A 25,340-nucleotide genomic window follows, 5' to 3' on the forward strand; every position below is an offset into this window, starting at 1 on the left:
TGCAATCATATATCTGATAAGGAACTTGTATCTAGAAAACATAAGGGACTTGTATCTAGAATATATAAAGAACTTCTATGATTCAATAATAAAAAGACACCTAATTTAAAAATGGACAAGGGATATGAATAGATTTTTCTCCAAGGGAGACATACATTTAGCTAATATACACATGAAAAGATGCTTAACATCATTAGCCATCAGGGAAATTGAAACCAGAATAAGATACAACCTCACACTCACTATGATGTAATCAAAGGACAGATAACAAGTGTTGACTAGGATGTGGAGAAATTGGAACTCTGATGGACTGCTGGTAGAAATGTAAAGTAGGGCAGCCACTCTGGAAAACAGCCTAGCTTCCTCAAATGGTTCAACATAGAGTTACCATATGACCCAACAATTTCACTCTTAAGTTATATACCCAAGACAAAAGAAAATATGTATCCATGTAAAAACTTGTACATGAATGTTCAGAGGAGTATTATTCATAATAGCTAAAATGTGGAAACCATCCTAATATCCATCAATCCAAGAATGGATAGATAAAATGTAGTATGTCCATACACAGCATATTATTCAGCTGTGAAAAGAAACAAAGTACAGTTGACCTTTGAAACAGGGGTTTGAACTCTGCATGGAGTGTTTGCAATGCTGTAAATGTAAATGTATTTTCTCTTCCTTACAATTAATTTCTTTCCTTCCTTCTCTTCTCTTCCTTTCCTTTCCTTTCCTACCCTCCCTCCCTCCTTCTCTTTCTTTCTTTCTTTAAGATTTTTATTTATTTAGAGAGAGAAAGAGAGAGAGTGCAAGCAGGAGAAGGGGGAAAGGGTAGAGGGAAAGGGAGAGAATCTCAAGCAGGCTCTGTGCTGAGCATGGACCTGAATGTCAGCTTGTGACCTGAGCTTGTAATCAAGAATCAGAAGTTTAACCGACTGGGCCACCCAGGCACCTGTCTTCCTTATGATTTTCTTAATAACACTTTCTTTTCTCTAGCTTACCTACTGTAAGAGTATATAATACATACAGCATATAAAACATATATCAATGGACTGTTTATGTTGTCTGTAAGGCTTCTGGTCAGCAGAAGGCAATTAGTAGTTAAGTTTTTGGAGAGTCAAAAGTTATATACAGATTTTTGTCTGCTCAGGGAGTCAGTGCTCCTAGCTCCCGTGTTGTTCAAGGGTCAACTCTACTGAGAATACGTAACAAGATTGGGATGAACCTTGAAACCACTGTGCTAAGTGAAACTAGTCACAAAGCACCACAAATTGTATGATTCTATTTATGTGGAACATTCAGAACAGGAAAACAGATAAAGAGAGAAAATAGTCACTGCTCAGAGCTGAGGGGCATGGAGAAATTGGAAGGTGACTGTCAATGGGTCTGGGATATCTTTCTGGGATAATAAAAGTGTTCTAAAGTCGTTTGCAGTGATGAAGGCAGGATTTTGTGAATATATTAGAATTCACTGAGTTGTATACTTTATTGGGTTAATTGTATGATACGTGCATGATGTCTCAGTAATTCTGTTAAAAATGTTTTACTCCAAATTTTCATCTTTGTGTAACAATGAAATTAAGGAAGAGAAGCCTTTTTCAATATGATAAACTTATCCTCTTGAGTAGGCTTACTATACTGTATAAATATCTTCCCTTTCTTTTTAATTACTTTATCTTTAATTTCTTCCACTGCTCTCTTATCTCTTTTTTTTTCCTTCTTCTGGTATAAGCCCTGAAGGGCAACAGCAGACATTTGTTAGTTCTGATGGCAACTTACATCTGAGGAATTGCTTGGCTTCTAAAATAAACTCTAAATGACACTCACAGTTTTTATATGTAGCTTGCATTTTGGTTTTTAAAAAATGTTCTATCATGTTTTAGAAGAAATTAAAAAGTTGCATGCAGAACCACAAAAATCTAAGTTCCCTGGAAGCTTCCACAGACTCTTGTATGACTCACCATCAATCGGCAGTATTTTCAGCATCTCCTCTAGTTCCTTATCTGCAAACTCAATTCCCAGATTTCCCAGAACATTTTTTAGATTATTTGACTCAATCTTCTCACCTTTGAAAATAGGAAATTTGGTACACACCTTCATTTCACATAACAGTAATTATTTCTAATGAAAAAATTATTTTAGGATAATTAATATCATCTCCTCATTTTCAGACTGAAGAATAAAGTAAAAATAAAACATTTCAACAACAAAATCAGTGTAGATGTTAGGTCAAATTTATTTCCTTAATATGAACAAGAGAGTTTCTTCTAAAATTAGGGACAGACTACTTTCAGAATAAAATTTGATCTATTGATTAAAAAAATAGATGCTTACATGAATTTTTCTTTGAAAAAGTATTTTAGTTAAAAAAATAAGAATTAAATTATAAATACAATGAAGGCATTACCTCAATCAATTTTAGGCTCCATTCTGATTTTCTGTGTCATTCTATATGTGGTTATTAATCACTGGTGAACTGAATTATATTATTGACATAAACAACAGAGATTACAGAACTTGAAAGCAAGAGATAGTATGGTAATTTCATTGTAAAAACAGATAATTTTATATCAATACATGAAACATTAGAGACAAATACTTCATTAATAAATAAAGAGAAATACCAGAATTTATAAGTCAATGATGGAGTACTAGGAAATATCAGAAAAAAACAAAATTTAATGTAGATAATAGGAATCCTAATTTTATGGTAACTTTTCACTCACCTGTAAAGTCTGTGATGTTTTCCATCAGTGTTTCTAGAGGAATTTTCTCATCAACTATAGAAGAAGATCAAATCACAGTATATTATATTATAGATCTCATATGTTATAGATCTCATATATCATACAGATCTCATATTATGAGATACAATACAAAGTTGGTGGGAAAACATAGGAACAACTATAACAGTTGCACTTCTATGTGTCAGGCCTTATCCTAATTGTTTTATATGTTTATTTAACAATTTTTAAAAAAGATTTTATTTATTTATTTGACAGAGAGATCACAAGTAGGCAGAGAGGCAGGCAGAGAGAGAGGGCGAGGCAGGCTCCCCGCTGAGCAGAGAGCCCAATGAGGGGCTTGATCCCAGGACCCTGAGATCATGACCTGAGCCAAAGGCAGAGGCTTAACCCACTGAGCCACCCAGGAGCCCTTAACAAATATTTTTGAACACATTTTCTAGATTATTATTCTCTCCAGTGTTTAAGATTAGCATGAATGAGAGGAACAGCCCAACATGAAAACCATACAATTGCAGTGATGCAATTTGGCCTATAATATCTCAAATTTATTTGTGTTAGAGGAAGTTATTCAGAAGTGAGTGCGCTGAAAGAATGCTCCATTCTCATATTCAGAATTGGAAAGACTACTAACCATGATACTTGCAGAGAGTATGAAAGTCACACCTATAACACATAAAAAATCTGTTTCAATTTTGACTTTGTTAACTGGATACTCATCAACTCAAATGACATTCTCCATGTTTTAGTCATTGCTGTGTTGTATCACCACTGGGCTCTTGGGCCTTCCCTTCCCCTTATGGAAAAGGAGATTTCTTTCCTTAAAGGTTCTTTTAACTAAACTCTTCAGGGTTAACCAGTGTATCTGATAACATCCTTACCACCAACATGCATGTTTTCAACTAGATCTTTAAGTTCTGTATCTGCAAGCTTGATCCCCAGGTTGTTCAGAACGGTGTCCACGTTGTTGATATTGATTTTCCCACCTAAGAAATATAACAGTCCATAAAGAATATTAAATGACCTTGGGGGGGGGGGAAGAATATTAAATGACCCAAAAGGAGAAGTGCTTACACTCTTTTGATACACATATCCCATTGTGAATTTCTTAAACAGTAGATCGTTACTCATATAATTTGCACACTGTTTCAGACAGGTTATATACTCACCAAAGCCTATTCAAGGATTCCCCCAAAGTCTACTACTTACCTAAAGTAAAGAATATTTGCTCTAAAGTGAACATAATAAAAAAAAAGAATAATTTGGGAAAATTGCCACTTCTTTGGTGCCAATACACTTGTATTGTTTACTAGTAGAATATATCTCGTTCACTAGTAAAATATACCTCTCCATTAAACAAATAAAGTGAAAAAAATAAATTAATTAGTGTTCAACAATTTTAACACAGAGACCAAATATTTTAAGCCCTCAACTACAAAGTTCGAATTAAGGCTACTTCCCTTGAGATTTGTCTTGGGGACCAGCCTACACAAACACAAGGTTTTAAAGGGCACTCAGTACTGAAATTAGTTTGAAAAAGGTATAGAAATAGAGGCTCAGAGTATGGACAGGTCTCTCAATAAGTGAATGAGAAAGGGAAGAAAGAGATTGAGTTGTGGCCAAAGAGGGGTATGAAAAGTTTTAGTTTGCTTATTTTATAGGATGGGATACGCTGAGCATGTAGACGGGCTGAAAGGAAGGCCTGTCCACTGAGGATTGAAAATGGTTGAATGGTTGAGGTTGAAAATGGTGAATGGGATGAAGTCTTAAAGATGTGGGAGAGAATGGAGTCAATCCTGGTAAGCCTTGAAAAGGAAGAGCTACTTTTCACTCATCCTTTGATACTAGGATGGGTATGCTTAAAGATACCTGTAAAGGTAGGGATTGGGGATAGAAAGCTGAGGGCTATCACTCTTGCTAGCCTCAATTTTCTTGGAGAATTGAAAAAAATCTGGTGGAGAAAAAATAAATGGTGTTCAATAAATGCTCAGGGAATTCTGGTACTGGAGGTAAATATTCTTTAGTTCTCAACGGTTGTAGATTGACTTTTGATGAATGAATTCAGTCTAGTTTTTTCTGCTATTTATTAAATTCCCTGAATCATTGCTAATCCTTTCTATATTTTTTTTGCTATGCAAACTTGAAATTTGGTATTTTTCTTCCTGAAAATTTGGAAAATGACAAGAAAGTGTGGTGCTTTACTTCCAAGATAGAACATGAGATTATCTGCTAAAATAAAGATTGAGCTCTAAAAAAGTATACATTTGCAATCAGTATATATGACAGATGGCAGCAAATTCATATTTCAGAAACAGTATAAAATGAAGATCTCATATTCATTTGTATTCTCATTATGTTTCTCACTCACCTTTAAGAGACTTCACACTTTCTAGCAACCTGTTCTTGAAGACTTTGTTATCATCTATAAAAAAAAAAGGGCACATTTAAGGTCATGGTGAATGATGTGGCTTTTCACTAAAATTATTTCACTAAAACTGGGATTTTCATGATATACTCTAGAAATTTCCCCCATTAATATAAAGTATGAGAGAAAATTAGGGAAAGTTTATAACACGGTAAGTCTATCCAAAATTTAGCACACAAGGTGCCCTATAATATACACAACTTTTTTGGTAACAGCACCTCTCACCTTTTATCCCCTCACAGGTTAACACCCCTCTTTCCCTTGTTTACTTCCCACAATTGCCTGTAGCTATCTACAAGGTAAGGGTATCCTCAGAAATTTATTCCCTTCAATGGTATGAGTCAGTATGTTGGGGATGCTTATCCCAAAACTGAAAGATAAACTGCATAGATGGAAAATTCCCTCAGGAATAAGTAAACATTTAAATTATTTTGAGATGGGTATAATTTTTAAATTTATTTATTTTTGCATCTTAGCAAATGGGGATAATTTGAGTTTTAAAAAAGAGCTCAAAAGGAAACAAAACAAAACAAATGAACATGGGGGAAAAAAGAGAGAATAAAACCAAGAAACAGACTCTTAACTATAGAGAACAAACTGATGGTCACCAGAGGAGAGGTGGGTAGGGAGATGGGTGAAATAGGTGATGAGGATTAAGGAGGCCCTTGTGATGAACAGTGGGTATGGAAGTGCTGAATCACTAAATTCTACAACTGAAACTAATATTACACTGTATGTTAACTAACTTTTAAAAACCCTTTAAGGTCACATCAATATTTGAAATATTTACCATTGAAAGGCAGACTTTTCATCAGCTTCAAACGTTCCTTATCTGTGAATTCTATTCCCATGTTTCTCAGAAGAGTTTTCACATCTTTAGCATCAAGCTCCCCTCCTTAAAAAAGGCAGACATCATGACATATATGAATTTAAAGGATCATTTAATGATTCCAAATAAGAAAAATCAATCTATGATGGCTACATAGCTTGAATATGTACGGAATAAAGAACGAAAGCCAATGAGACCTCTCCAAGTATACTATGACATTCACAAAAAAAGAATTTGATCTTTAAATGCTAACAAAAGAAGTCACAATCATATTGACAATGACAAAGCAACTCTGAACCCACTGAAACTTACACTGTGTATCTGTCTTTTCAACTAGAATACTGTCAATTAATTATTCAAATAATTATATCAAATAAGATCTGTTAGTCTCACTTTTATAAGTTTTCTGCAGTCTTTACCAAAATTTTACTTCATATATTATTTTACTAATATAGAATTTGGGTATATTGTATGGTGACTAACATAACATTAAAAAAAACAAACCTAGCACCTGGGCCCCTTTATTAAAAAAAAAAGAATTTGGCTGTTCTAAAGGAAAGAACAAAATATATAAATAAAATATATACTAGAAAATACATGAATTGTTAGTAATTTAATAAGGAAATAAATGCCATAACTAGATGGCAATTGAGGGATAATGATAAAATATAATTACTATAAATACTAAATGTCTTGGATTGATAATTTCTCACTTACCTGTAGTAACTTTGACTTCATCCATCACCTCTTTCAGACCAACCATCCTATTAGCTACCAAAAAAGGCACAATGCAAATAATGTCAGAAGTACAGAACACAAACATAAGACACATATTTTGTGGAAACAATTCCATGAAAAATTCCCTGGATCTCAGGGAGTTAAAATGATCTCCGTTAATACAAAGGTCTCTTATATCTTAGAAACTGGGTCAGGAAAACTGTGCTCTTCCCAGTGTTTTGGATGCCATTATAAGCCATAGTTGAAGATATCGGAGTTGACTAGGTATTCTGGAAACTCTACTTCATGTAGCAACAAACAGCTGAGAAAGGGACCATTAATCTAGCTTGGTATGTTTTAAGATTGCTTCCTGCAGGAGATAATGCATGAACTATATTAATGTATCAGAGCGGCTGATCTAAAATATGGAGGGATGGAAAAAACTTCACATGGAGAAGCTGAGAAAAGGGAAAAGTAGAGGGGCATCATGCTATGTGTGTGAAACTACAAATAGTTCAACATGGCTTGAACAGAAGGAAAATGAGAGAAGATATATCCAGATGGGCAGATGGAGACTGAAGGTCTCATGCACTATAAGAATCTTTGAATTCATTTTAGAGTGAAGATTTCAGTAGACAGAAGGATAGATAGAAAAATGGGCCTGTTGACTTCTCTATAAATAGATTTTCAAATCCTTATTATTTTGCTTTCTTATTATCTAGACCTACTAGATCCTGACAGTACCCTCTGCAATTCTTGGTATACACAGGGAAAGGTGATGCTACTTTAATTGTAATGATGATCCAAGATTTACTCTGACTTTAAAATAAGGCTCTCCAGGGGCACCTGGGTGGCTCAGTCAGTTAAACCTCTGCCTTCAGCTTAGGTCATGATCACAGGGTCCTAGGATCAAGATCCGCATCAGTCTCCTTGCTCAGCAGTGAGCCTGCTTCTCCCTCCCCTTCTACCTGCTGCTCTGCCTACTTGTAATCTCTCTCTCGGGGTTTGTGTCAAATAAATAAATAAAATCTTTAAAAAGAATAAAATTAGGCTCCCCTCCTAGTATCCATAGATAAACGAATGGATAAAGATGTGATACACACACACACACACACACACACACACACACACACAGGCAAATATTTTTTAGCCATAAAAAAGGATGCGATCTTGTCATTTGCAGCAACAATGCGGATGGAGCTAGAGGGTATAATGCTAAGTGAAATAAATCAAAGAAAGACAAATATCACACAATTTCACTTATCTGTGGTATTTAAGAAACAAAACAAATGAACAACAACAACCACAACAAAAAACCAAAAAGAGAGAGGAGACAAACCAAGAAACAGACCCTTAACTATAGAGGACAAACTGGTGGTTACCAGAGGGGAGGTCTGTGGGAGAATGGATGAAATTTATGATGGGGCTTGATGAGTACACCTGTCATGATGAGCACTGAGTAATGTATAGAATTGTTGAATTACTATACCGTACACTTGAAATAATATAGCATAGTATGTTAACCTTATAGGAATTAAAATTTTAAAAACTTAAATTAAAAAAATAAAATTAGGCTCTCCTCCAGCCTCTCTAATATGCATCTGTCAAATCAATCTATTTTTAAACACATCAGATATAAAGCAAAATAGAAGATGCCCTGAAGATATCTAGTGCTCACCATCAACTTCTAGGTTTTCTGAGAGATTTGCAAGTTCCTCTTCTGTGAGCTCAATTCCCAATTTTTTTAGAGTGTTGTCCAGCTCATTTGTACGAACCTTCCCCCCTTAGAAAAGAGACAATGTAGGAATTATGAAAAAAGTATATAAGTATATTATACCAAAATTTTGCATGCATATCAACATTCTGTTTATTGGTTTTTATAAGGTGAGGTGATGAATGTGTAATCATTTTGCAATATATAAGTGTATCAAATATCACACTGTATACTTTAAACCTACATGTTATATGTCAATTATGCACCAATAAAGTTGATAAAGAAAAGACTATCCCATGGCCAACTGACTGAGGAAGAAAAAAAAACTGAATCTGAGCCACTTTGTCTTCCTGTTCCTATGTGTCTACAAGTAAAAAAAGGGATGACTTTACTGGTTGGAGTGATTTATTCTGACCATCAGGGGAAACTGGGCTGCTGCTACTACACAGTGGGGATAGGGATAGATATGTCTAGAATGTAGGACACCTGCTGGTATCCCCTTGTTCTGTGATTAAAGCTAATTGTAAATTAAATAATGCAATACAATAGAGACAGGTCCGACAATGGCCCTTATCCTTCAGGAACAAAATTTAGGATCACCCACCAGGTAAGGAGTTAGGAGCAGCTAAGTGCTTGGTGACAGAGAGGGCAATATGAAATGGAAATTCAAAAGGAAAGATAAATACTAGCTATATCCATGTGACCAGTTGCTAAAGGACTGCCCAAGACTGTAACAGTTATGAGTATTTAACCAATTCTTTTCTTTTTATTTCCTCCTCCGTTTTCCCTGCATCTACATAAGATTTGTGAACAGAAGATTTGTGAACAGTAGCTAGTCTTATATCATTGTTTAAATTATAGGATGTCAAGGAAGAATGTGAGTCAATTAGAAAATGAACATAACCTAGAGATGGTTAGAGTGATAGCTGGGATTTTGAAACATATTCTGAGAAGAGGGTTAGCATAGTTTTGGTTGTATGAGAAACTGTGATTACTGTTTTTATTAGAAATATAAGAGAGGCTAAAAGATATATATATATGGCTGCCAAGTTGCCAAGGGGAAGATGATGGTAGACTGTGACTATGTCAAATTGGCTAAACTGGAATTATATTTCTAGGATTTCCCTCACCTATAGAGTTCTGGCAGGCCACAGAAAATTATGCAGGAGATCTGGAAGGCACAAGTGAAGGAGCTGCTCCTATACTCTAAAGGTCAGTGTCAGGGAGACCCTGGGGTGGCTCAGTCAGTTAAACGTCTCACTCCTCAGGTCACGATCTCAGGGTTGTGAGGTTGAGCTTAAGATTTTCCACCTTGGGGCACCTGAGTGGCTCAGTGGGTTAAGCCTCTGCCTTCGGCTCAGGTCATGATCTCAGGGTCCTGGAATAAAGACCCACATCGGGTTCCCTGCTCAGCAGGGAGCCTGCTTCCCCCTCTCTCTCTACCTGCCTCTCTGCCTACTTGTGATCTCACTCTCTGTGTCAAATAAATACATAAATCTTTAAAAAAGAAAAAAAAGATTTTCCACCTCTTCCTTTGCTCCTACTCCCCACCACATCCCTGCCCTGGCTCACACACACTCTCTTTCTCTCTCAAAAAATATTACAATCAATCAATCATAAATGTCGGTGTCGGGTTCCAGGTGCCATTACAGCCCCTGATAATGTTCTTAATCTTCTGGATCGCCTTGTTGGCAGAGGGCGGAAACCACGCATCCAGATCTGACTCTCACCACTTCTAGTCTTGGGCTAAGCACATGTCTATCTCCTTGGAGAGAGATGCCAGTTTCTTTCTCAGGTCACTTACAGTCTTAAGGGTGGGAGAAACAAGAGAGACATGAATTCCAGTTTGTCCTCATGGGTTCTAGTTTTTTCTTGTTCTCTCCAACTTTTTTTTTTTTAAGATTTTTATTTATTTATTTATTTGTCAGAGAGAGAGAGGGAGAGCGAGCGAGCACAGGCAGACAGAATGGCAGGCAGAGGCAGAGGGAGAAGCAGGTTCCCTGACAAGCAAGGAGCCCGATGTGGGACTCGATCCCAAGACGCTGGGATCATGACCTGAGCCGAAGGCAGCTGCTTAACCAACTGAGCCACCCAGGCGTCCCACTATCCAACTTTTTCATACCAGTTTTCCCTCCTGAGTGCTGGCATTGCTGACTATGTTGATTTCAGGGCCATAGGCCCACCACCAAAAGGAGAGGTGACAGTTTTCAAAGACTTCTTTACCCGCTCTCACAAGTGCACAAAATCGAATCCTTACAACAAATCTCTTATTCCATGTCTCTCATAGTGATTTTGCTTCTTTAATAAAGCCCTAATGAATATAATAATCATAAATTCTATTAAAGTAAAACAGAACAAAAAAGAGAAATTTTGTGTCTTTGTATAATAACCTTTGAACAAAGCCCAAATCCCAAACAGACCTGTTCAAGTATACAAAATCAGGAAAACAGTTAAAGTTAGATCTTGTCTTAATAACAAGCCTATATAGGGGCGCCTGGGTGGCTCAGTGGGTTAAAGCCTCTGCTTTCGGCTCAGGTCATGGTCTCAGGGTCCTGGGATCGAGCCCTGCATCGGGCTCTCTGCTCAGCAGGGAGCCTGCTTCCTCTTCTCTCTCTCTCTGCCTGCCTCTCTGCCTACTTGTGATCTCTGTCTGTCAAATAAATAAATAAAATCTTAAAAAAAAAATAACAAGCCTATATAACAAAACAAATTAAGCAGTTTAAGAAAGTGAAACTGCAGACGACCAATCTAATACTTGTACGTAATAAATAGGGGCTGTATATATATAATGTTTTTTGCATGAGTTTCTATATTAGCTACCCATAGAACTGACCAAATCCCTTGAACAAGGCTAACCCTTCCTTTCTCTTATGCTGTGACTTCCTAGGTTTGATTGTTTTTTTGGTGGGAGAGGGATGTACACAGTTGAAAAAAAAATGCGAGTATATGGAATTTCCTATAAGATAAATATATATGCTGTTACTGGTTAAAATGTGGATATACTGAAAACAATAATAAATAAGTAATGATACCAAAGCAAGGAGCCAGGATTCATAAATGAATGGTGTCAAGTTGGGGAAGTCAGACAATATGAATTTTAACTGGGTTTCCTACTTACCATAGAGAGATTTCATACCCTTCAGCAACCCATCCTGATATACCTTCCCAGCAGCTGTGAAAAAAGCCGTAATTCATGTAATGGTGAAACTAACATAGAATCACAAAAATGGCCTGAATTAAATAATTTCAGAAAAAACATTTAAGAAGACTTGTCTCAAAAAAAAAAAAAAAAAGAAGACTTGTCTCTAATTTTTAGATTACTTCATCTTATATAGCAAAGTTTGGAAACAGAAACTTCTTTCATGGTGACAAACCTTCCTATTCCAGTACCCGAGGGAGTCTACTTGCTCAAACATGAGTATAGCCAACCTTTCTTTCTTTCTTTCTTTCTTTTTTTTTTTTTTCCAATTTTTAAAATTTAAATTCAGTTTAGTTAACATACAGTGTTATTAGTTTCAGGGGTAGAATTAAGTTATTCATCACTGGCATATAACACCCAGTGCTCATTACATCATGTGCCCTCCTTAATGCCCATCACCCAGTTACCCCATCTCTCACCAACCCCCCCTCCAGCAACCCACAAATTGTTTCTTATAGTTAAGAATCTCTTATGGTTTGCCTTCCTCTCTGTTTTTATCTTATTTTATTTTTCCTTCCTTTCCCCTATGTCCATCTGTTTTATTTCTTAAATTCCACATATGAGTGAAATCATATAGAACTTCCCTTTCTTTTTATTTCTGCTTCCTATCTTTATTTTTTTCTTCATGGATCTCCAATCTCTCTCTCTTCCCTTCTCAAGCTATAAACAAATTAGTGGCTTGACAAATAACAACATGTTTAGTTATTAATGTCCACTCTTGTCTAAAGGGTTACTTAATTTCCATTATAAATGCTAAGACAGGTTGCTATATACCTTCAGGTTGCTATATACCTTAGAACTCAATTTAATATTTTTTCTTTCGTACTTTTGAAGAAAAATAAACAGAAATGAATTTGGAGATATTTACACAGACATAAAGACCCACAAAAGACCATGGCCCTTCTATGATAGCTCACCATCAACTGGCAGGGTTTTCAGCAGTTCCTCTTTTTCCTCATCTGTGAGCTCAATCCCCAGGCTTCCCAGGAAATTTTTCAAGTCACTAGGATCAATCGTCTCACCTTTCAAGAGGGGGGATGGTACATGTATGAGCTTCTGGTACTCTCAGAGTATCTCAAGTTATAAGATACACTCTCTTGCCCCTTAATGAGATGCCAATTTCAAGATGAAGAGTTAGGCAAAGATAGTCTCAATTGTAGAACCATTGAGAATGATTTATGGTATTTATAAAATACCGTATTTAATATAAATTAAAGGGAGTGTTTTCTGAAGTTGGAAAAGACAACTTCCAGAATAAAATCTGTTGAGTGAATTAAAATAATGTAGATTTGTATCTAAATTATTCTTCAAAAACATCTGATTGTTTTGGCAAGAATTATTGATGATTTCAGTGAATACATTATCTTAATCATTTCTAAGCTTTACCATATACATTTCTAGATTATGTTCAGTTAAACATTTGTGACATGAAGCCTTTACTTACATAAGCAACAGAAAACTTAGGATTTAAAATTAACATATAGTCTTGTATTCTATTGCAGAAGCCTTCCTAATGCCAACCCAAGGGGTCTTAGAAGCATGTATTTAATAATGAAACATCAGAATTAAGTAAGATAGTAGAAATGCTACTTAAAAAACTAATATAAAGGGCTGAAGCCCTAGATTTACCTTAACTTCTCATTTACCTGTAAAATTAGCTTTCATTTCATTCATTGGTCTTTTTAATGAAATCTTCCTATCAACTATAGGAGAAAATCAAAGTCACATGAGATAAAAAAGACTCAGAAAATACTGTGAAAGAAAACATGGGAGTAAAGATAATAAATCTTATTAACTTTGTGCCAGGCACTATCTTAAGTACCTCATTTATGCTTATTTAAGAAATATCTACTGAACAATATTTTTCTAGGCTATTGATTTATGCAATTTTTATTTCCTTCTTTAATATTAGAAAGAAAAACTTAAATATAAAAATATACCATTTCAGTAATATAAATGTTACTTAGAGTTTTATAATATTTCAAACCCATATGTGTTAGTAATCGGAAGACATTCGGAAGTACCATCATCTAAGTTGCCTGCATTTTTCTATTCAAAATGTGGAAGACTGTTTTCTAGCAAACATAAGATGGATAAAGAGCATAAAAGACATACATACAAAGTGCGATGTTTTCATGTTGATTTTGGTAATTGCCTGCTTGTATGCTGGTTACTTGTTTTGCTGATATTTATAGCTTCTTGATTATTTTCAGGGTAGATTACCATTCCTAAGGCCCTTTTCCCTCAGACCACTGGCTATGGTTCTTAAACTCTCCCAGCATGTAACTATGGTATCTGAAAACTTGCTCACCATCAGCAGGGAGATTTTTAGTCAGAGCCTTAAGTTCCTTATCTGATATCTTGATTCCCATATTATCCAGTATAGCACTCAAGTCGTTGACATTGAATTTCCCGTCTAAGGAGAGAGACAGCCCATGAAGAAAATTAAGTAACTCCAAAAAAGAGGTTCTTAAACCTTGTTGTGAATTTCATGAACTATATATCCGTATTCACAAAGATTGCATACAATTTCAGGGGGGTCATATATTCTTTAAAGCCTATTCATAGACATCCCCCCTCCCCAAGTAGTAGGGTTAATGATTCTTGTTGTAAAGTGTGGGGAAAAAAAAACCATCAATTTTAGAACAAGAGACTAAGGACCTTATGTCTATAGAGAAAGTCAGCTATGACATTAGAATTAAGGTCCTTCTCTTGAGACTTGTCTTGGGGACCAGACTATAGAACACAAGGTTTTAAACAGCACTGAATAAATGCTAAGCGAATTCAAGTTCTGGAGGAAAATCTGTTTTACTTCTGAACAATATTTTGTTATTTGTTCAGAAGTAAAGTAGTAAAAATATTTAATCTGATGACCGAACTCCCAGTTTAGTACTTGTTGGCAGCTGATTCATTTCCCTGAGTCAGTGCTAACCTTTTCTGTTACATTTTGCTATCCAACTTGAAATTTGGTATTTGTTTTCTTGAAAAGTTTGGAAAATCTTGGAAAAGTACAAGATTTTCTTCCTAGATATAAAGTAAAAGATTGGCAGCTAAGTGAAGCTTGATGTTCAGTGGGAGCATAAATTTACAATCAGTGTAGAGAGAGAGCAGCATCCACTAATGTCTTGGAAACAGTATATAAATGCGGAGATGCTGTACTTGTCTGCACTTCATTATGCTGCTCACATACCTTTTAGAGACTTCACAACTTCTAGCAACCTGTTTTGAAAGATCTTGTCATCTTCTATAAGAAAAGGCAGAATTGAAGTCACAGAGAAATGTGGAAAATCATTAGGATACTCTTAGGATAAATGGTTTTTCAAGAGTTTTCACTAGAAATCTCTTATAAAAATTTTTGAGAGAAAATTGGGTGAAATTTAGCACATCAGGCATTCAACAACACACATGCCCCTTTTCTTCTGCCCAAACTCGCTTTTTTCACTTCTAAACAATCCTTTTCCTCTTTCTACAAATCCCAGATCACCCCCTTTATTTTTCGTTCTTGATAATAACGCTCATCATAATGAAAATGCTGTTTCCCAATCTAAAAATAAAACTGTGTAGATAGGGATTCATTTCATGTATAAATGGACATTCTAAAAAAATTTTTTTAGATAGACTTTCTTTTTCCTGGAACTGAGGAAATAATTTTAGAGGTTCTCACAGACACCGAAATCTAAAGCCTCTTTTTGGTCACATTAGTATTTAAAACGTTTACCCTTAGAAGGACGACGTTTTATCAGGTCCAAGAATACTTTATCTTTGAGATCTTTCCCCAGGTTTTCCAGAACAGTTTTCACACTGTTGAGATCAGCCTTTTCTCCTTAATAAAAAGATTAAAATAATGACATCCAATGAATTTAAGTACAATCAAATGATTGCAAATAATAAAACTAAATTATGATGCCCATACAAAATGAGGATGAGCTGGGGGAAGTGAGGGTTGCTGAGCTCTGACCAATTACATTGAGGTAATGTCATTCACAGAAACATAATTGGTTTTCTAAAGGCTAATAAGAGAGGGCAATCTCACTGGTAATCATGATAATGTACCTGCAGGACTTCCAACTATGGAGAACATAATTAACCAAGGGCCCCATCTTCTGCTTTGAAATTAATCTGTGTTTTTTGCACAAAATCCACACCTACCATTGGCACTGGTCAAGGGTTGGGCGCAGCTCCTAAGGGAGCCTAGTTTCTGGGGAATATGAAGACTTTAACCAGGGGATTTTTTTTTAAAAAACAGATTATTTATTTATTTGAGGGGGAGAGAGCAAGAGCACAAGTTGGGTGGAGGAGCAGAGGGAGAAGGAGAAGCAGACACCCTGCTGAGCAGGGAGCCTGATGTGAGGCTGAATCCCAGGGCCTGACCTGATCCCATGACCTGACCATCCCATGACCTGAGCTGAAGGCAGAGGCTTAACCGACTGAGCCACCCAGGTGCCCGTGACCAGAGGATTCTTGAAAATAGTATTGCCAGACCTTCCTCAGACTGCATGGCAGTCTTGGATGCTTTCACCCAAACTTTTCTTCCTTTTTCCTTCACTTGGTGTCAGATTTGCACTGCACTCTGACAGCCTCCCAGTGTTTTCACCTCCCCTCCTTATTTTCTCTTAGGCATTTCCCATAATAATGTCCTTCACATGCAATCCTGCTTCTTGGAAGGCTTGAACTAACATACTCAAAATGACAATGATAAGAAATGGGCATTATATATCTCTTTTGTTAGTTAGAAAACTGCAGACAGTGTATCTTAATTCTATTGACATAAGGAAATATTATTTCTTCTTTAAGTGATTATCACGGTCTCTTCCAAAGATCATTTCACCTTTTATTGTAGATTTTGGCTGTCTTAAAATAAGGAAAATGAAGTGTTTTAGTGGAAAATAACATCAGAAAATACTCTGACTTCTGGGCTACTGGATATGAAAACATTAAACAAATAGGAGGTAAAAATGATAGAATTAGCATAGCAGTTACTATAAAAATTAGGCTTCTATGTTTATATTAACTTCTCACTCACCTGTAATAGCTTTCACTTCATCCATTACTTCACTCAGATCAGCTTTTCCATCAGCTTTGAAAGGGGAAAATTGAGACATGTAATCAATGTCATGAGCTCCAAAAACATATATAAAGGACATATATTGATGGAAAATGATAGTTAAGTTCCACTAATATCATAATTTTACCCACACTTTCATTAAATCTCTGAATTTCAGGGATCTGCGTATTTGCAAAAAGATGTCTTGGATATTGGAGTTTGCAGAAAGAAAAAGGTACCTTTTCCAGTGTTTCTGGATCATTGGTATTGGTCAGATAATGGGGAACCATGAGGGCCACAGCTCATATAGGAACCACTACTGGGTGGAACTAGGGTGTTAAATGATTGTATCTTGGAGTATGTAGTACATGAACAAGTTAAAATATCAGACTTTAACTAAAGGAAAGGGGAATGCGTAGAAAGAGCCTTCCACATGGAAGAGAGTCTGAGAAATGTAGAAACAAAACAAAACAAAACAAAACCTGCCAAAAACCTAGGCACAATATATACATTGTATACATAAGCAAGGTATGGAGAACTATAGTCAGTCCAACATGAAGAATAAAGTATGATTTTTTTTAATTTTTTAAAAAATATTTTATTTTATAAATTTATTTTCAGTGTTTCAGAATTCATTGCTTATGCACCACACCCAGTGCTCCATGCAATAGGTGCCCTCCATAAAGTATGGATTTGGAAGAGGAAAGCTGATATAAGAGAGTCAGGTTGGGCTGAGATTATTGAGGGATTTGTAAACTATTTTAAGAAGCTTAGCCTTCATCTACTAGGCTATATAGAATCATTGAAGGGAAGTTCAGGAATGATGTGGACTGATTTGTATTTTCTTTTAACTTTCTTTAAATTATAATTACTTTTATCATTGCAAAATTACATTTGCATTGAAATATAGAGTGATGTCATCAAGATGGTGACATAGGTTGTTCCCAAATTCAGTTGGGTCTTCACAAAAAGACCACTTGCAAGTATCCACAGATAAGTCACCATTATGAAAATCCCAGAATATAGGATATGAGAATAAGGGTGAAGCACCTCCCTGAACTATAGAGACTGAAGGGTAAGAGAATCGGCTACACTCGAACTGTACTAACCCTCTCTCAGGCTGGTATAGTGCTGCACTGAGAGGGCCTCCCAGAGCTACATTTTCTCTGTTGGGAAAAAGAGAGCCCAAGGTGGACATCTAACTCCTCCAGAATTGTGGATTGCTTCCTGGAAGACCCAGTTGGGTCTTGTCCCATAGATAATGTGGGAGGAATCTGTGGGACTTGACCAATGGAGATCAGATTGAAATGGGGGAAGGGAGAATAACTTATAGCAACCAGAATTTGGATCTTGGCAGACTGTTTCTCCTAGCAGCAGTACCTGAGTAGCTATCCTAGACAGTGGCTTTGCCCATCTGCAGAGCCAAGCTGGTTGCTTGGGAACTCTGCCTGATTTGGGTCCCAGCCAATAAGCCACCCTGGTCTTGGGGCCTGTTCTGCCACCCCACCCAGGTAAGAAGGCAAATTCATGGCTTCTGCCTATTGCTGAGTATAGCCTTCTGTCCCACCTGACCAGGAAACCTATTGAGAGCATTCCAGAGGCTGTGTCGGTCACCCTACAGTTCCTCTTGCAGCAGTGTCTGAGTGAAGAACCCAGCCATTAGCTCTGGCCATCTGTAGACAAACCCACATCTAACATCATACTAAGTAGTGAAAGGTTGAAAGCCTTTTCTCTAAAATCAGGAATAAGACAAAGGTGCTCATGTCCACTATTTCTATTCAACACAGTACTCTAAGTCTTAGCCAGAAAAATTAGGCAAGAAAAAGAAATAAAAGGCATCAGAACCAGAAAGGAAGAGTAAAATTGTCTCTATTTGCAGATCACATGATTTTAGATACAGATAATCCTAAAGACTAAAAAACAAAACAAAACAAAACAAAAAAACAACCAAAACCAACAAATCTTGTTAGATTTAATCAATGAATTCAGTAAAGATGCAGGATGCAAAATCAACACATAAAAATCAGTGGTGTTTCTCTACACTAGTAACGAATTATCAGAAAAAGAAATAAAACAATCTCATTTACAATAGCATCACAAACAATTAAGGGCTTAGGAATAATTTTGGAAGAGACACCCAATAAATGGAAAGATATCCTGTGTTCAAAGACTGGAAAAAATAATAATGCTAAAATGTCCATACTAAGCCAAAGCTGCCTACAAATTCAATGCAATTCTCATCAGGAGTCCAATGGCATTTTTGACAGATATATAAAACATAACCCTAAAATTCATTTGGAACCACAAAAGACAAACCAATCCTCAGAAGAAGAACAAAGCTGGAGGATCACACTTTTTTATTTCAAACTATATTACAAATCTATAGTAATCAAAAGAGTATGGTATTGACATACAACACACATGCTTTAGACCAATGAAAGAAAATTAATGGCTTAGATATAAACTTATACATACATGGCCAACTAATATCTGACAAGGGAGCTAAGAATACTTAGTGGAGAAAAGGAAGTGTCTTCATTAAACGGTTCTTGGAAAACTGGGTATTCACATGTTAAAGAATGAGATTAGACTCATGTCTTAGACCATTTACAAAAATCAGCTCAAAATGAACTAAAGACTTAAATGTAAGACCTGAAAATGATAAAACTCCCAAGGAAAATTGAGAAAAAGCTCCTTGATGCTGGTCTTGGCAATGATTTTTTGGATGTGACACCAAAGCACAAGCAACAACATAAAAAAATAAACAAGTGGGACTACATCAGACTGAAAAGCTTCTCTGCACAGCAAAAGAAACAATCAACAAAGTAAAAAGGTAACCTATAGAATGGAAGAAAATATTTACAAACCATGTATCTGGTAAGAGGTTAATATCTAAACTATATAGGGAACTGATATACCTCAACAGCATAGAAATAAAATAATACAATTTAAAAATGGGTGAAGGACCTGGAAAGTTATTTTCCCAAAGAAGGTATTCAAATAGCCAACAAATCTACGAGAAAGTGGCTCATCCTCACTAATCATCAGGGAGATGCAAATCAAAACCACAGCGAGATATCATCTCACACCTGTGAGAATGGCTAGTATCAAAAAGACAAGAGATAACAAGTACTGGCAAGGACATGGGGAAAAGGGAAACCTTGTGTACTGTGGTGAAAGTGAAAATTGGTATAACCAGGCGCCTGGGTGGCTCAGTAGGTTAAACCTCTGCCCTCAGCTCAGGTCATGATCTCAGGGTCCTGGGATAAAGCCCTGCATCAGGCTCTCTGCTCAGCAGGGAGCCTGCTTCCCCCCATCTCTCTGCCTGCCTCTCTGCCTACTTGTGATCTCTCTCTCTCTCTGTTAAATAAATTAAAGAAAAAAAAAGAAAAGAAAATTGGTACAGCCAATGTGAAATATATGAAGGTTCCTCAAAAAATTAAAACAGAACTACCATGTGATCCAGCAATTACAGTTCTGTGTATACATCCAAAGTTAACAAAATCACTATCTTTTTTTTTTTAAAGATTTTATTTATTTATTTGAGAGAGAGACAGTGAGAGAGAGAGCATGAGCTAGGAGAAGGTCAGAGGGAGAAGCAGACTCCCCATGGAGCTGGGAGCCCGATGTGGGACTCGATCCCGGGACTCTGGGATCATGACCTGAGCCGAAGGCAGTGGTCCAACCAACTGAGCCACCCAGGCGTCCCACAAAATCACTATCTTGAAGAGATATCTGCACCCCCACATCCACGTAGCATAATTTACAACAGCAAAGACATGGAAACAACTTAAGCAATCTATCAGTGGATGAATGGATAAAGAAAATGTTGTGTATATATACAATGGAATATTATTTAGTTATAAATAAGAAGAAAATCTACCATTTGCAATAATATGGATAGACCTTGAGGGCTAAGTGAAATAAAACAGAGAAAGGCAAATACTGTATGATCTCCTTTATATGTTTAATCTTAAAAAAACCCCACAAACTCATGATTTTTTTTTCTTTTCCTACTTCTGAATAACTGTGTTATTTAAGAAAGTCTCCCTCAACTTAATGTTACAAAATAGTCCCCCAATTTTTACCAATAAATTAATTTATTTATATTTTATATTTAGAGCTTCAATTCACATAGGAAGTATTTTTGTTTATATTGTAATGTAAGGCGGTTTCTAATTTTTTTCTTTTAGACAGATAGCCAATACTATTTTATTTTATTTTTATTTTTTAAAGATTTTCTTTGTTTATTTGGCAGACAGAGATCACAAGTAGGCAGAGAGGCAGGCAGAGAGAGAGGAGGAAGCAGACTCCCCGCTGAGCAGAGAGCCCGATGTGGAGCTCGATCCCAGGACCCTGGGATCATGACCTGAGCCGAAGGCAGAGGCCTTAACCCACTGAGCCACCCAGGTGCCCCAGCCAATATTATTTTAAAATCATTCTTTAATATGAATCAAGATAGCCATTCTACTGGGCTCTATTTTTTTAACTATTTTGTTACATCTATTTGTTTATTTATTACTTGCCAATGAAATTTTGTTTTGATTACATAGTAGTTTTATAGTAAGTGCTAATATATGATAAGGCAAATCTCCATTCTAGTTTTCTTTTTTCATAATTTTCTTGGCTATAGTTGGGAATTTCTTCTTTCATTTGTTCTTTTAAATCATTTCTAAGTTCTTATGATAACACCCCACTGGGATTCTGAAAATTTTATATTAAATATTCTATATTAAATATTTCTGAGAGGAAAGTGTTAAAGCAGATGGTCTATAATCCATTAACTTCCCTTACTGAGGGGAATGCCTTTAGAGGAAAGAAAAGAAGGCAAGTGACTTTAATATCTTTAATATCTTTGTCAAATGATCCTCTAGATAAACAGACTAATGATACTTGTTATAGGAAGAGGCTTTATGTTAGAAATGTCCTTAACATTAAGTCTCTCGCTAAGAATAACCTACAGTAAATAGAGCCCATGACTTATGAGGCATGGCTCACTGGAAATGTAACACAGTCTATAGAACTCTCTGAAGAGGCTTCATAATTTAAATCCTTCTGTTGTGTAAGGCGACCTTGTGGTCTTCGTACAGAGACTTCATCTATTCTGGGTCAGAATGGTATGTCCAACATGGGAAGGAAGAAAACTATGGAGCTGTCTTTGACATCTTGGACCTGTTTTGATTTTTTGATTGCTTTTATCCTTGACATTATTTAGTAAAGCTTGATACTTGATAAGATCTCTGTTTCATGTGAGTCTGATTTAACATATCTGATCTTGTATGTTGGTGCTTCAAGGACATTAATTTTTTGTTTTAGGTTCCATTTAAGATTTTATAGTTTTCTTCATATGAATCATATTTCTTCTTTTTTATGTTCAGTTTGCCTATTTCTTAGAAAATTCATTCCTAGATATTTTATGGTTTGATATTTTTCCCATTTCTATTTCTACTTGTTTATTGCGAGCTTAGGGAAAGCAATTAAGTTTTGCACATTTATCTTATGTTGAGCCAACCTGAACAAAAATGTCTTATTGAAGACTCAATAGTTTTAATAGATTTCCTTTAGGTTGTGTGCTTCTTGGGTTTCCTAGACACATAATCATGTCATCTGATTTAAAGATAATATCGTGTCTTTCCTGATACTATTTAATCTTACTTTCTCACTGAAGTAGCTAGAACTTTTAAAACAATGTTGTGTGGCAGTAACATCAGTAGGCATCTGTGCCTTGTTCCTCATTTTAGGGTTCCCCAGGATTTTGAGCATTTATTATACCACTAACTAAATCTAGTGTTAGAAATTATCATGTACAAGACAGAAAAAAGTCCCTTTTAGGGACTGACAATAGTTATCTGTTATCCATACCATCAGCAGGTAGATTTTTTCTCAGCTGTGCAAGTTCTTTTTCTGTGAGCTTGATACCCATTTTTTCCAGAAGAGGTATCAGGTTGTTGATACCAACTTTTCCTCCTTAAGAAAGGCAGAAAAGGAACAGGAGAGTAACTAAATGATCTAAAACATGAAAAATACATTCATGCCTTTGGATGTTTTTAATGAGTATGTATAGATATTTATAATAAAAGAGACAGCAAAAAATATGATTTGTATCTTTGGATTGTTACTGACATTCCTGATAAGACTATAATTTCCATTTGACTTGTCCAAGAGGACAAAGAAAGTCAGTAGGAACAATGGAAATGGAATACATTTCTTTTTTTTTTTCTTTTTTTTTTTTAGGTATACTCTGTCCCTTATTTAATTTTTTAATTTTTTTTTCATTTCTTTTCAGCGTAACAGTATTCATTGTTTTTGCATACATTTCTTTAAAACCTATATTGGTGACAAATCTACATAGAAAAGGAGTTCTTAACAAGATTACCAGACTTAATGGCAACTGGCACCTACTCTTCCGTTATTTCTAATAGTCCTAACACATAGTAAGAAGCATTTATTTCATTGCTCAGACTCCAAGATTGGCTGTTGTCCGTTGCTGGACAACTTTCCTAATATGGGAAAGTGAAACTAATCCTCTACTTCAATTTTGCTGCACATATCCAGATACCAGTTATTTATTTTGGAACAAAATCAGGAAAATTTCAAGTATGTTATTTCCTATGAAGATAAAAATACAGACACCATTTCTCTGTCAAGTGAAAATATATGGAAAGAAGCAAAAGTAAGGCCTAAAAATATAAAGAGAGACACAGGACTCAAAATCTTTAGCAAAGCCTAAAGATTTCAGACAAAAACAACAATACCTTAGAATTCTTACTCACTTTTTAAAGACTTCATGGCATCTAATATTCTATTTTGATACACCTTTCCATCATCTGTTTTAAAAAAAATGGAGCTGGTTTATGATAGGAAATTTATAAGGGAATACATAAGAATACAATTTATTTCTTATATTCAAAAAGAATAACAATTTGTCCAAGAATTTTATTGTTTTACCTTGAAGTAGCACTAAAGGAATGCGAAATCTTTAAATGTACAAATGTACACTTTGTCTCATAAGACTATTTTTAGCAGAATTCTATCATGCTGAAATACACATGGTTGTAAAAAAAAGTGTTTCAGGTATTTCACACCGATTTACACACACACATGTTGATGTTCCTTGTCCAGTGTCCATTCTTACATTTGGTTGTCTTTTTACTTACCATAAAGGTCCTTAAGAAGCTCTTCATTATGTCTTTGTCATACCTGACACAAATGCTTTTTTAAAATTGTGTTTTTTTTTTTTCTGATGCAGAGGTTTTAAATCTTGTGAATTTATTATTTCTGGGTATTTGATGGTAATATTTCTGCAAGTGATTCAGGAAAAAAGTGTGCATGCACGTGTGTGTGTGTGTGTTGGGGAGAAAGGGAGGGTGTGAATAAATGATAAAACAAATGGGTAAACTGAACAAATTTGTGAATCTTTGTACTATTCTTAAGACTTTTCTGTAAGTCTGAAATTATGTCAAAATAGAAATAAAAAGTTAAAATAATAGGAACCAAAAAACTCAACCATCTAAAAATATTAAAATCATTTTAAAGCAACATTTGGGTCATTGCTTACCTTATCATGGCAGGTTTTCACTGGAGAGTTCAGAGTCTCAAGCCAAAATCGATATGACACTGACAGAGCTTTATTAATTTTTTAATTGTAGCTTTTTATTTTAATATGGTTTGAGACTTACAGAAAATGGCAAAAATAGTACAAAAAATTTTTGCTCTTCACCCAGATTTTTCAAGTGTTAACATTTTACCATTTTGTTTTGTCATCCTTTCTGTATGTGAATGTTATTTTTTTCCTGAATGTTTGTGAGTTGCAGACACAATGCCCTTAACCCCTGAATCCTTTAGTGTGTATTTTCTTTAAAAAAAGTATGCACCTGATGTATCACTAAATTCTACCTCTGGAACTAATAATATAGTATATGTTGATTTAATTGAATTTAAATAAAAATTTAAAAATATATATACATACATATATATACACACATATATATACACTTCTCACACAACCACAGTATAATTATCCAAATTAAAAGATTAAAATTGGTGCAGCACACCCAACTAATGCACAAAATTTACTCAATTTCACCAATTGCTCCACTGATGTCATCTATAACAATTAACCATTAAGTTGTCATGGCTTTTTTTTTTTTAAGACTTTATTTATTTGAGAAAGCAAAAGCACACTCCCCACAAGCAGTGGGGAGGGACAGAGGGTGAGGGAGAAGCAGACTTCCCATTGAGCAGGGAGCCCAAGGCAGGAATCATGACCTGAGCCAAAGACTGATGCTTAATTGACTGAGTAACCAGGTGCTCCCTCTTGATATCCTTTAATGTGGGACAATTCATCAATCTTTGTATTTTATGATTTTCACATTTTTGGAGAGTACAAAACATTCACTTTGTAAAACAACCTGGCTGACAGGTTTTTAAAAATAACCCAAGGTTTCTATTTTCTAGTAGTCCTTAGGCATTAAATTCTAAAGCTTTAGGCTTTTGCTCTCAGGCTTGTACAGAATCTAGTTAAGGTTCTGGCTGCATTTTTTTAGGCTTACCACTAACGGGCAGTGCTTTCACCAGCTTTGTATATTCAGGATCAGTGAGTTCAATCCCCATATTTTTCAGTACATTTTCCAAGTTATCCAAATCAACCTTTTCACCTTCAAAAAGT

The 25,340-nt window shown here is 35.6% G+C and overlaps 1 protein-coding gene across 5 annotated transcripts in view; it reads right to left on the reverse strand.

Moving 5' to 3' along the window:
• EFCAB3 (EF-hand calcium binding domain 3) overlaps positions 1-25,340 on the reverse strand; it is a 249,031-nt gene that overhangs the window by 170,373 nt on the left and 53,318 nt on the right. For all 5 annotated transcript variants that reach the window (XM_047708870.1, XM_047708871.1, XM_047708868.1 and 2 more), the window contains 17 exons: positions 25,225-25,329; positions 23,446-23,499; positions 22,535-22,639; positions 16,652-16,705; positions 15,347-15,451; positions 14,819-14,872; positions 13,940-14,044; positions 13,275-13,331; positions 12,546-12,650; positions 11,548-11,601; positions 8,394-8,498; positions 6,716-6,769; positions 5,960-6,064; positions 5,113-5,166; positions 3,626-3,730; positions 2,727-2,780; positions 1,962-2,066 (listed from right to left, as the gene is read on the reverse strand). In XM_047708870.1, the coding sequence (XP_047564826.1) occupies positions 1,962-2,066; positions 2,727-2,780; positions 3,626-3,730; positions 5,113-5,166; positions 5,960-6,064; positions 6,716-6,769; positions 8,394-8,498; positions 11,548-11,601; positions 12,546-12,650; positions 13,275-13,331; positions 13,940-14,044; positions 14,819-14,872; positions 15,347-15,451; positions 16,652-16,705; positions 22,535-22,639; positions 23,446-23,499; positions 25,225-25,329 (1,380 nt within the window). The remainder of the gene's footprint in view (positions 1-1,961; positions 2,067-2,726; positions 2,781-3,625; positions 3,731-5,112; positions 5,167-5,959; positions 6,065-6,715; positions 6,770-8,393; positions 8,499-11,547; positions 11,602-12,545; positions 12,651-13,274; positions 13,332-13,939; positions 14,045-14,818; positions 14,873-15,346; positions 15,452-16,651; positions 16,706-22,534; positions 22,640-23,445; positions 23,500-25,224; positions 25,330-25,340) is intronic.

Source organism: Lutra lutra, chromosome 16, assembly GCF_902655055.1.
Source record: "Lutra lutra chromosome 16, mLutLut1.2, whole genome shotgun sequence".
Taxonomy (NCBI): Eukaryota; Metazoa; Chordata; class Mammalia; order Carnivora; family Mustelidae; genus Lutra; species Lutra lutra.